Here is a 13303-nt window from a genome sequence, read left to right on the forward strand (position 1 = left end):
AGGCCTGAAGCTGAGCTAGTTTAGTTGAACAAACCTTCAGCCACAGGGAACCATATATGGCTTGGTAAAAGAGGCTGCAACAATCAGTGGAGAAAAGTTTGCCTCCTTTTGTTTCTCCCAAAAAGCGGCTTGAAGAGATCTGTGTTTTTCTGCTGTTCCCCTTTTTTCAAGCTGAGGAAACTGATTCACATGCAGATGAGTGGATCACTGGAAACAGTGGTGTTGCATTTTTCCCACTGGAGAAGATATGACAGGACTAAAGATCTTGTCAGCCCTTCAAGGTTGGGAAGGTCAGGAAAATAAAACATTAGGAGTCTTGGAATGTACTTTAATGTGGATAAATGTTGTAAGAGAATCTCGAAAGCCTGTCAAAGCCCTTCTCTGTTTCAACTTATACGTAATCATATCAGAGTTGATTTTCTTTCTCATGCTTTTACACTTTCCCAGAATACAAATATCTTCTCTGTAATGGTTTGGCATTCTCATTCTACTTCTCTTTGAGTCAAACCAACATTGTATCACAGGCCTCTCCATTCAACTCAGAAGTAGCAGTAAGAGTGCCCCTGCTCTCCTCCCTGACATTGACAAAGTAGCATGGTTGAACAGACAGGAATCCCTTCAGAACACCACATGTGGCTAGTACAATTTATATACTCATGTGGGAGGTCACACAAGAACGGAGGAGGTGACCTCCCCAGTCATTTAATAGAACCACTGGATATGAAAGAGGATCTTATGCTTCCCATTGCTAGCTTGTTGAATAGCAAGGTTAGGAACATCACCAGGGAAGTTTTGTCTGATCAGAGAAGTGATTGCAATGGGTCTAGGACAACTTGCCATGGCCATGTCACCACAGCCAACTCACCACGGGACAATTCCACACGGGATAACTCAAACCCTTGCTTCTACCTGGCAAGTGGCTTACAGAATTTGGTTCTCCTTTTCATGGAAGCCACCAACCCCAGGCCCATGAGCATTGTGCCCCTGGAGGGAGGTATGAGACCCCGGGGCTATCCCTGCCTTAGAAAACCCCCCCCACACACACACACACTTCCTACCAGATCACCCCGAGAGTCCTGGCCATGCTGAGGCTGCAGGAAAGTGCTGAACCTCCTCCTCCGTTTCAAGTCAGGTCAATCCCTGGATCCGGGGGGAGCCCCATCTTCCTCTGCTGCGGTCTGCCTCGGAGAGGCAATGCCAAAGCCAATAAGCTGCTGCCACCACTGTCTAGATGGGCAAATTAAGGATCACGCCCTGCCCAAGTGCTCCCGGAGATTGTGCTTCGCCCGACTGCACTGCCCTCACTCACCGCCAGTGCTGGAGCTCCCTTCCCTGGAGCCTGCAGAACTCCTGGTTACAAGGGGAAAGGGAGGCCAGGAAGGACTGGATCTGGACCCCCAAGCCTGACCTAGTCAATCTGGAGACCACTTGCCCAGGAGAAAAAGGCCCTAGTTTTACCAATTCTGTGTGAGGTGATTAGGGCGATGAGCTGAGGAAAAATCTATCCAGTGCTGGCAGGGAGCAAGGGCAGTGTGGCCAGGTGGGTGGGCAAAGGGCAATCCCTAGGGACCACTCAGTCAGGGTGCAATCCTTGATTAATTTCTTTGTGTAGACAGCAGCAGTGGCTTATCAGCTCTGGCATCACCTTTCTGAGCCAAACCGCAGCAGGGGAAGATAGGATTCCCTCTGGATCTGGGGATTGGATTGACCAAACTTGTAGTGGAGGAGAAGGAGGCTCGGCGCTTTCCCGCTGCCTCAGCATGGCCTGGGCTCTCCGAGTGATCTGGTAGGGCATGCAGGGAGATTCCAAGGCAGGGATAGTGTCAGAATCCATTTATATCCCATTCATAAATGTATGTCGAGAATATTATACCCCTCCCTGGATTCTGCCATTTTCCCGAGGGGAGAAGAGAAGATGTTTATTCAGCCTGCCTGTAGGCTGTCTTCAAAGACCAGGGAAAACCTTTTGAACTGAGGACAACAAAGGGAGGGAAGGGAGAAGGAGATCTGGTTTGTATCCCCATTTGAATCTGAAAAGGAAGGAGGCAATAGTCATAAAGGCACGGGAAGATCCCTCTTTCCCACAAAAGGGTTTGACACCTAAGTTTAATTGATGTGGGTATGTCCAAATGGGTTTGAGGGGAGGGGGTTGAACCGGGAACTCTTTATAAAGTATCAAAGTGTAACACAATGCCAGATCCTGTCTTGTATTTCCACAACCGATCATGTCCTAGTAAAAACTCCTTTTGGACAAGACCTGGCTCCAAGAGTTCTTTATTTTCCTAAGATGTGGATTGGGGTGGGTTCTGACAGTAGACAGGATCTGCGATAAGAGTCAACCTGGAAGGGAAAACCTTACCAGGGGACTTTGCAATAAATACAATGTCTGACGACGAAGCAAGAGAGGAGGGAAGCCCCACTGAAAGGGAGTCTTCCTCCCAAACGAAATCCCAGGAACGGTGGGAAGCTGAAGAGTGGTCGATGGACGTTGGAAGGAAAAGTGAGTGGGAAAAGGCATCGGGGGAAGTGGTCCCGAGGCGGAGTGACCACCAACCGAGATGGAGGCAAGAGATGGAGAGCTCCCTGCACGTCAGTGAAGAGGAGCGGATCCTAGAGAAAGCTATTGACCTGATGAAGACAACCCTTAGATCACTAAGAGAGGAGAAAGCTGAGTGCCGCAGCAGTGCCTGGAGCCGCAACTGGAGAGACAGTGGAGGGGATCCGGTACCTGCAATACCGAGGCCATCCACTGGAACAGGAGTTGCTGCCTCAGTAGTACCCCCCCCAGAACCACAGATGGGGATCAGAATGGGAGGCAATACCGCCCACGGCGCAGACAATGATCCAGTCAAAGATTTCCACCCCTGGAAGCAAAATTCAAGGGGGAGCCATCACGTTTGGGGTTTTTCCTAACCCAAGTCCTCAGCTATATGGAAGAATACGGACGGGACATCCCCAGTGACAAAACCCGTATCCGCATTGTGCAATCCACCCTGGACGGACCGGCTGCAGACTGGGTGGTGAACCTACATGACTCCAACGCCCCAGAACTCAACGATTTCAACCGATTCATGGCATCCTTGAGGCGGCGGTTCGAGGATCCTTTGGCTGACCGTAAGGCCCGGGAGAGAATCAAAACGGTGAGGCAGGGCAGATGGGCGGTGGCTGAATATACCCAAGAATTCCGAGCCATTGCCAACAAGGTGAACTTGCCAGAAGATATCCTCCTTAGCCATTTCAAAGATGAGCTAATCTACGACCTGTATGACGCTTGCCTGCCTCGAGGAGACCCACACCATCTCGACGACTGGTATGTCCTGGCGGAGGAGGTGGAAATAGACCTACTGAAGAGACACCGCCAAGGAAAACCATGGTGCCACCCGCCACCTGAGGGGGAAAACCCACCATCCACAGCTAAAAAGTCAACGGGCTGTTTCAATTGCGGGAGAGAGGGCCACCACGCCGCAGAATGTCGCTCAAAAGCCCCACAGCATAAAACAGAGGCATCACTTCCCAAGAAGTTAGGGAAGTCCCAAGGCAACCCTAAAGAATCTTCCATGAAGGGGACAGAGGCTGTAGAGTCCACAACCCCTGCCAAGAACTGGGACTAGATTCCAGCCTACAGCGCAGGGGTGGTGGACAACTCGGAAGACAGCTCAGAGGGAGAACCATTGGTAAGTGGATCCATTCCACCCATTCTTAAGACAGTGACTATATTAGCTTCCTCTATGCCTGAAGCCGTCAAAGTAAGAGCACTAATAGACTCTGGTTGCATCCGCTGCCTCATTAGCCCGATGCTGGTGGGGAGATTCGGCATCCCAGTGAGGAGACTAAAGCAGCCGATCTCTTTTAGCCAACTAGATGGGTCAATAGCGGGGGGGGGGCAGCTATCCTAGTCACTTTACCAATTCACCTATCCCTGGGGTCTCATGAGGAAGACATAACGTTTCTAGTGGCCCCAGGCATGGAATGCCCAATGATTTTAGGACTGGAATGGCTGAAGAAATGGAACCCCGGGATAAACTGGAGGACAGCAGAACTCAACTTCTCAGAGGGGGAGCATAGGAGCTTAAAACCCCAAAGTATCCCCCCAACCCGAAGGGAAGAGACAGCAACAGTGAGGGAAGAGAAGGGGTTACCAAAGATACCGGAGGAATACAGGGACCTTGCTGAGGTTTTCAGTGAGGAACGGGCAGATGAGCTTCCCCACCACCACCCCACAGACTGTGCTATAGAATTCAAACCTGGGGCAAAGCTCCCAAAGCCCAGGATGTATGCCATGAGCCCAAAGGAAATGGCAGAAATGGAAAGGTTCATAAAGAAAAACTTAGAAAGAGGATTTATTGAGCCTGCCAAACCCAAAGTGGCCGCCCCAGTCCTGCTTAGGGAGAAGAAGGATGGTTCTTTCCGCTGTTGTATAGATTACAGGAATCTGAACACAATTAGTGAATGTAATCTGTACCCCCTACCCCTAATGAAGGAGATGCTATCCCACCTATCGAAAGGAAGGATTTTCACTAAACTAGACCTGAGGGAAGCATATTACCTCATTAGGATTAAGGAAGGAGATGAATGGAAGACTGCATTCAACTGTCCATTGGGTTGCTACCAGTTCAAAGTACTGCCATTTGGACTGCAAGGGCCCCCCGCAGTCTTTATGCAATTAATTAATGACGTCCTAAGAGAGCACCTATATAAGGGGGTCCTGGTTTACCTAGATGACATCCTGATATTCACTGAGACCAAAGAGGAACATATCAACCTAGTCAGAGCAGTCCTGAAAAGGTTGTGGGCTGCCCACCTGTACGCTAAATTATCGAAGTGTGAGTTTCACCAGGAAAGAATAGACTATCTGGGATATTGCATATCCCCAGAGGGCATCGAAATGGACCCTGAGAAAGTCAGGACAGTATTAGAATGGGCACCCCCCACACACGGAAGCAATTGCAAAGCTTCCTGGGATTTGCAAATTTATACCGCCAATTCATCCCTTCATTTGGCCAAATAGCCATGCCCCTCACAAACTTGTTGAAAACGTAGGGGGGGGGTCCCCCGTGAAACCCAGCCAGCCTCTGAAGTGGACCATGGAATGTCAAGCAGCATTTGAAAGGCTAAAGAGACTTTTTTCTGCTGAACCTGTCCTGAGACATCCAGATCCTGATAAACCTTTTGTAATACATGCAGATGCTAGCGATGTAGCGGTGGGAGCCGTATTATTACAGGAAAATGATGAGGGGGCATTGCAACCATGTGCATATACATCCAGAAAACTCACGGAAACAGAACAACGTTGGCCCATATGGGAAAAGGAGGCTTATTCTATAAAGGTAAAGGTAAAGGTTCCCCCGCACATGCGTGCTAGTCGTTTCCGACTCTAGGGGCCGGTGCTCATCTCCGTTTCCAAGCTGAAGAGCCAGCGCTTGTCCGAGGACGTCTCCGTGGTCATGTGGCCGGCATGACTAGACGCCAAAGGCGCACGGAACGCTGTTACCTTCCCACCGTAGTGGTCCCTATTTTTCTACTTGCATTTTTACGTGCTTTCGAACTGCTAGGTTGGCAGAAGCTGGGACGAGTAACAGGCGCTCACTCTGCTACGCGGCACTTGGGATTCGACCCGCCAAACTGCCAACCTTCTGATCGACAAGCTCAGCGTCCTAACCCACTGAGCCACCGCGTCCCTTTATTCTATAAGGTGGGCATTAATTACATGGTGCCAGTTCTTAGAAGGAAATAAAATCCCCTTCCAGGTCTGGACAGACCACAAAAACTTGGAAGCATTAAAAACACCCAGGAAACTCCTAAGCAAGCCCGCTGGTCCCAACATTTTCACTGATTCAATTTCACTCTCAAACACTTACCGGGGTGGGGGAATTTCCTGGCAGATGCATTATCTCGCATGCCCCAATATAACAGCACACAGACCACTGACTCTAAACCACTTGTACCTGAACAACAACTGGCAGCACCAGTCACCACCAGGGCTCAAATAAAAATGGTTCGGTTAGATAGCCAAACTGGAATAGAATTCTGAAAGTCTTTGGAAAGTGATGAATGGTTCCAGAAAAATAGACATGTGTGCACAATTAAAGATGGGCTACCTTGGGTGGGTGAGAAGTTATACATACCTGCCACCCAGAGGATCAATTTCATGCAACTGTGCCATGATACAAAATCAGCAGGACATTTTGGGTTTGTAAAAAACTTACACTTAACTAAAAGGCAATTTTGGTGGCCATCCATGAAAAAGGACATAGAAAGCTATGTGGGCAGCTGTCAAATTTGCGCAATGGCTAAAAGGCTGCAAGGGAAATTGCCAGGACTGTTACAACCGGTGGCGAACCCCTCAGCCCCATGGAAAGAAATAGCCATGGATTTTATCGTGGAACTACCAGAAAGCAACGGAAACACGGTAGTCTGGACTATCACAGATCTGTTCTCTAAGCAAGTACATTTCATACCTTGCCAAAAAATCCCGACTGCAAAAGCATTAGCAAAACTTTTCGTACAGCATATTTACAGATTGCATGGGGCACCACAACGCATCATATCTGATAGAGGGGTGCAATTTACGTCGGCATTTTGGAAAGAATGTTTATCCCTTTTAGGAACCATCGAAGGACTGACATCTAGTCATCACCCTCAATCGAATGGTCAATGTGAAAAGGCTAACTCAGTGCTTGAGCAATATTTAAGATGCTTTATTAATTTCCAGCAAACAAACTGGATGGACCTACTACCTTTCGCAGAAGTGGCATATAATAATGCAGTCCACTCCAGCACAGGTTACACTCCTTTTCAAGTAGCTACAGGTCAACGTTTCAACCCCATACCAGAACTAACCCCAAAGGAACCGGTAATTCCCGAACTAAAGGAATGGATTGCTCAATTACAAAACATCTGGCCAATCGTTAGGAAAGCGTTAGAAGATGCTAGACAAGCATACAAGACACAGGGAGACAAAAAAAGAGCCGATCCCACACCTTTCAGGGTGGGAGAGATGGTATATTTATCCACAAAATACCTTAAATCACTCCAACCCTGTAAAAAACTAGGACCAAAATATATTGGACCTTTTCCAATTAAAAGAGTCATAAACCCAGTAACAGTTGAATTAGGACTACCCAAAAATCTTAGACAAATACACCCAATCTTTCACTGCAGTTTAATAAAGAGAGAACAACAATCACCCCTACAAACAAAAACACCACCACCACCACCTCCCATCATGGTGGAAGGAGAACAACATTTTGAGGTGAAAGAAATTTTAGATTCCAGAAAACACCACGGAACGATTCAATATTTAGTGGCTTGGAAACACCTCCCCTCCTCAGAAAATGAGTGGGTCAATAAACTCCACGTTAAAGCACCAAAGTTGCTTAAGAGATTTCATAAAGAATATCCGAACAAACCGGGCTAACATTTATATATTTTTCCCCTACAGATGGACCTATCTTTTCTTTAAAAAGGAGAGCAGACTGTCAGAATCCATTTATATCCCATTCATAAATTTATGTCTAAAATATTTTACCCCTCCTTGGATTCTGCCATTTTTCCGAGGGGAGAAGAGAAGATGTTTATTCAGCCTGCCTGTAGGCTGTCTTCAAAGACCAGGGAAAACCTTTTGAACTGAGGATAACAAAGAGGGAGAAGGGAGAAGGAGATCTGGTTTGTATCCCCATTTGAATCTGAAAAGGAAGGAGGCAATAGTCATAAAGGCACGGGAAGATCCCTCTTTCCCACGAAAGGGTTTGACATCTAAGTTTAATTGATGTGGGTCTGACCAGATGGGTTTGAGGGGAGGGTGTTGAATCGGGAACTCTTTATAAAGTATCAAAGTGTAACACAATGCCAGATCCTGTCTTGTATTTCCACAACCGATCATGTCCTAGTAAAAACTCCTTTTGGACAAGACCTGGCTCCAAGAGTTCTTTATTTTCCTAAGATGTGGATTGGGGTGGGTCCTGACAGATAGCCCTTGGGTTTCATTTCCTCCCGGACCACAGTGCCCATGGGGCTGGGGTTGGTGGCTTCCATGAAAAGGAGGACAAAATTCTCCAAGCCTCTTTTCTGTGCAAAAAATCCCAACAAGGCTTCCCGGGTTAGAAGCAAGGTGCTGAGTTATCCCACGTGGAATTGTCCTAAAGCAAGTCTTCCCGCAGCAAGTTGGCTGCGGTGACATGGCCGGAACAAGTTGTCCCATTCCAGATTGCAATATAGGCAGAACTGACCTAACTAGGCTCTCAGGGAAGAGTCGAGTCTCAATTTTGTACGTTTGCTCACTGACAAATTACCAATCTATAACTTTAATGGTAGGTTTATTTTAACAGTGAGAGACAGAATAACAACAAAAAAATCCAGAAAAACTCATTTCAAAAAAGTTATAAATTGATTTGCATTTTAATGAGTGAAATAAGTATTTGACCCCTTCAGAAAACATGACTTAGTACTTGGTGGCAAAACCATTGTTGGCAATCACAGAGGTCAGACGTTTCTTGTAGTTGGCCACCAGGTTTGCACACATCTCAGGAGGGATTTTGTTCCACTCCTCCAGGGGTCTTCAAACTTGGCCCTTTTATGACTTGTGGACTTCAAGTTGTGCCTGGCTGAGGAATTCTGGGCGTTGAAGGTCACAAATCATAAAAGGGCCAAGTTTGAAGACCCCTGCACTCCTATTTGCAGATCCTCTCCAAGTCATTAAAGTTTTGAGGCTGACGTTTGGCAGATTGAACCTTCAGCTCCCTCCACAGATTTTCTATGGGATTAAGGTCTGGAGACTGGCTAGGCCACTCCAGGACCTTAATGTTCTTCTTCTTGAGCCACTCCTTTGTTGCCTTTACCATGTGTTTTGGGTCATTGCCATGCTAGAATACCCATCCACGACCCATTTTCATTGCCCTGGCTGAGGGAAGGAGGTTCTCAACCAAGATTTGACGGTACATGGCCCCGTCCATCATCTTTTTGATGCGGTGAAGTTGTCTTGTCCCCTTAGCAGAAAAATACCCCCAAAGCATAATGTTTCCACCTCCATGTTTGACGGTGGGGATGGTGTTCTTGGGGTCATAGGCAGCATTCCTCCTCCTCCAAACACAGCAAGTTGATGCCAAAGAGCTTGATTTTGGTCTCATCTGACCACAACACTTTCACCCAGTTCTCCTCTGAATCATTCAGATGTTCATTGGCAAACTTCAGATGGGCCTGTACATGTGCTTTCTTGAGCAGGGGGACCTTGCAGGCACTGCAGGATTTCAGTCCTTCACGGCATAGTGTGTTACCAATTGTTTTCTTGGTGACTATGGTCCCAGCTGCCTTGAGATCATTGACAAGATCCTCCTATATAGTTCTGGGCTGATTTCTCACCGTTCTCATGATCATTAATAATAAGTCTTTATTGATTAGCCCTTGGGGCATATCAAAGTGCAAAGTTCCAGCAACAAATTGTTACTAAAATTTGATAAAAGCAATTTAAAATGGAATTTGATAAAATACAATTTAAAATGGAATTAGAATAAAATATGATTTAAAATGAAATGGGAATAAAATACAATCTAAAATGAAATTGTAATAGTGTACAATAATTTAAGATATAGATAAAATATGATAAAATTATATTTTGGAGTCGCCCTTGCAATCTACCCCAATCAGTCCCACAAATGCAGATCTCAACCGAACCATTTTGTTTAAGTACTGTGCTGTGTTAAATGTTATTTTCAAGTTCTGGCCGGCCATAAGGTAATTGTTTTGATATGGGGATGTTGTGATTCAGGGTCAGCCTGTGGGTTCGGCAGTTGGGTCGGACGACTCAGGAGGAGGAGGGGGGTGTTGAAGACCTTGCTGAGGGGGTTGAAGATCTTGCTGATGAGAGCCCTCAGCCAGGCCCCTCCCACTTGGTCACCACGGAGACCCAGCTGTGTGAGCCTGACAGCGTGGATGAAGATGACCCACAGCTGGCCCTGTTCAAGGACGCCCGATGCAGGAGGCAGTCAATTTGGAGTAAACAGAGGAAGGCAATGGGGCTCCTTGGAAGGAGGCAGAGAGAAGCCACGCCCTGAACTCTATATAAGGGGAATGTGTGGGAGGGCTGGTTTGCTGAAGGCAAGCGCTTGGATAGTTCCTGTTTCTTAAAGCTCATGTTTCTTGGTTTGTCTTGTTCCGTTTGTTTTTGTAGTAATAAATTTGGCAGGTGTAATTCCAGCCTCTTGCCTTCTTGTAAAAGGGGTTGTCCCTGCCTTTTCTGCAGGGCCGGTAGCAGGCTGGTACAGAACAGGGGATCCCAATGGGTCATTCATTTGGTATATAGACCAAGATACCTCTCTCTCACCCTCTTATACAGGCAACAGTCAAATAGGATGTGATCCAGGTCTTCTACCTCTGCTGCTTTGCAAATGCAGATACGCTCATTATAGGGTATAGCATGAAATCTCCCATATCTAACCATTGTGTCAAGCTGTTCGAATCTCGCTCGCGTAAATATTTCCCTAAGATGTTTTGGCAGTTGTAACTTCAAATAACTGTCTACTTGAGAAGTACGTTTGTATTTAATCAGCCATTTCAAGTTACCCACCTTACCAAGGATAGCTATATCATTTTGTGCTTCTATATCCTTAATTCTTTGGGCAACTCTTTTTTGGGATTGTTCTCCTGTTACGCAAGAGACAGGAAGGCCACAGGTTATTACAAAATTAGTTTGGTGATCCAGGAGATTTGTGATTGTAGTTTTATTTGCTCTAGTAGGCATAACTTGGGGAGTCTATGAGTCTCCACTTCATTAACTTTGCACCAGTAGTGATGACCTATAAAGTGATGACCTATAAAGCCCTAAATGGCATGGGTCTGGATTATTTACGGGAGCACCTGCTGCCGGCGTCTACTTCCCATCGCCCCATGCGCTCCCACAGAGAGGGTCTCCTCAGGATGCTGTCGGTCAGGGAGTGCCGGCTGGCGGCCCCCAAGGGGAGAGCATTCTCTGTGGGCGCGCTGCCCTCTGGAATCAGCTGCCTGTGGAGCTCCGGATGGCTCCCAACCTTCACTCTTTTCGCCGTGACCTGAAAACCTGGTTATTTGAACTTGCCGGCCTGGACTGAGGGATTGGGGTCTTAAATTTTATAATTTAATTTATTTGTTTGGGGCTAAATTTAATTTAATCTATTTTAACTTTTGTATGCTGTATTTTAATTGCCCTGTACACCGCCCTGAGTCCTTTGGGAGAAGGGTGGTATATAAATCAAATAAATCAAATAAATAAATAAATAAATAAATAGTTATAAGCTCTAATTTTGGATAATGCATGAATTGTATGAATTCCCAATTCAGCTCTAACTGCTGCAGCAAATGTTCTTGGATATACACCCAAAACACATCTCAAATGCTGGGACTGTGTTTGTTGTAGGACTGTGGTTGAGAAAAGACCCCAAATTTCTGCTCCATACAAGAGCATTGTGGTAACCTTAGCCTTATAAACCTTAATCAATGGGGCTAGGGACCCTGGGTAACTATGGTTCTTTAGTTTGAGCAGTAAATTCAAACGGGCTTTTGCTCTAAATGTACTCCGTTGATGATGGTAGGCCCAAGATCATTGAAACTCCATGAGGTGAGATCTTGCATGGAGCACCAGACCGAGGGAGATTGACAGTTATTTTGTGTGTCTTCCATTTGTGAATAATCGCACCAACTGTTGTCACCTTCTCACCAAGCTGCTTGGTGATAGTCTTGTAGCCCATTCCAGCCTTGTGTAGGTCTACAATCTTGTCCCTGACATCCTTGGACAGCTCTTTGGTCTTGGCCATGGTGGAGAGTTTGGAATCTGATTGGTTGATTGCTTCTGTGGACAGGTGTCTTTTATACAGGTAAAAAGCTGAGATTAGAACTCCCTTTAAGAGAGTGCTCCTAATCCAAGTTTGTTACCTGTATAAAAGACCTGGGAGCCAGAAATCTTGCTGATTGATAGGGGATCAAATACTTATTTCACTCATTAAAATGCAAATCAATTTATAACTTTTTTGAAATGCATTTTTCTGGATTATTTTGTTGTTATTTTGTCTCTCACTGTTAAAATAAACCTACCATTAAAATTATAGACCAATCATTTCTTTGTCAGTAGGCAAACGTACAAAATCAACAGGGGATCAATTTTTTTATAGCCAGCTGTACCAACAGGCTGAAGAACAGCGTCTATCCATGGGCTGTCAGGCTCCTGAACGGGAAATAACTTTATGTATGATTGACTTGCAAGGCCGGTGTGTTGTGCAATTAGCTCACATGGTGTAATAAGATGGTGGGTTTGTTGTCACTGTGAGTTGTGGTGGGGGGGGCACGAAGGGAGGCTCAGCCAATCTCAATGTATACATGGTTGTACTTTGACAGTAAAGGTTCATTCATTTTTCCCTCACTGTACTGCCATTTCCATATTATTTTTTTAGTCTTAAATACCGATTGATTTTAACTGAAGATTTTCATTATCTAAAATTGTAAAAAATATTTGAGTCTTCTTAAAGTGTATATAATTAATGTACATTTTTAATGTTGTAGCTTCCAAACTACAAAAACTTTAAAGGAACATTCCAAGAACTTGGTCAGAATCATTACATAGTGAGTGGAGAAATATTTGTGATTGATAGGAACACAGTAGAAATTACAGAACTTCCAGTTCGAACATGGACTCAGGTAAATATTTTTATACAACTTAGACTTAAAATATTTCTACTATTTTCTTTTAATTTTCTTTTTCTTTTTAATATTTTTGCAGGTTTACAAAGAAAAAGTATTAGAGCCAATGTTGAATGGGACTGAAAAAACACCAGCATTAATTTCTGATTACAAAGAGTATCACACTGATACAACTGTGAAATTTGTTGTAAAAATGACAGAAGAAAAACTTGCTCAAGCAGAGGCTGCTGGACTCCACAAAGTCTTTAAGCTTCAAACAAGTTTAACTTGTAATTCTATGGTAACTTTACTCTATGATTGACCTCCAAGCAGTATCTGTTTATCATTTTTTCAGTGTTATGCTACTAATAATATATCCTGTATAGTACATGACTAATGTTTCTCTTTATATATTTTATACAAAATATAGTATTTTCTCTTTGCTCATATAATACAGGTGAAACTCGAAAAATTAGAATATCGTGTAAAAGTTCATTTATTTCAGTAACGCAACTTAAAAGGGGAAACTAATATATGAGATAGACTCATTACATGCAAAGCAAGATAGTTCAAGCCGTGATTTGTCATAATTGTGATGATTATGGCGTACAGCTCATGAAAACCCCAAATCCACAATCTCAGAAAATTAGAATATTACATG

General features: G+C 45.0%; 1 protein-coding gene across 1 annotated transcript in view; it reads left to right on the forward strand.

The window, feature by feature from the left end:
- LOC310648218 (DNA topoisomerase 2-beta-like) overlaps positions 1-13303 on the forward strand; it is a gene marked incomplete at both ends in the record, with an annotated part of 347379 nt that overhangs the window by 117497 nt on the left and 216579 nt on the right. The window contains 2 exon segments of the mRNA XM_083375966.1: positions 12526-12660; positions 12743-12943. Coding sequence (XP_083232092.1) covers positions 12526-12660; positions 12743-12943 — 336 coding nt within the window.

The sequence above is a fragment of the Vipera ursinii genome, assembly GCF_947247035.1.
Source record: "Vipera ursinii genome assembly, chromosome: W".
Taxonomy (NCBI): Eukaryota; Metazoa; Chordata; class Lepidosauria; order Squamata; family Viperidae; genus Vipera; species Vipera ursinii.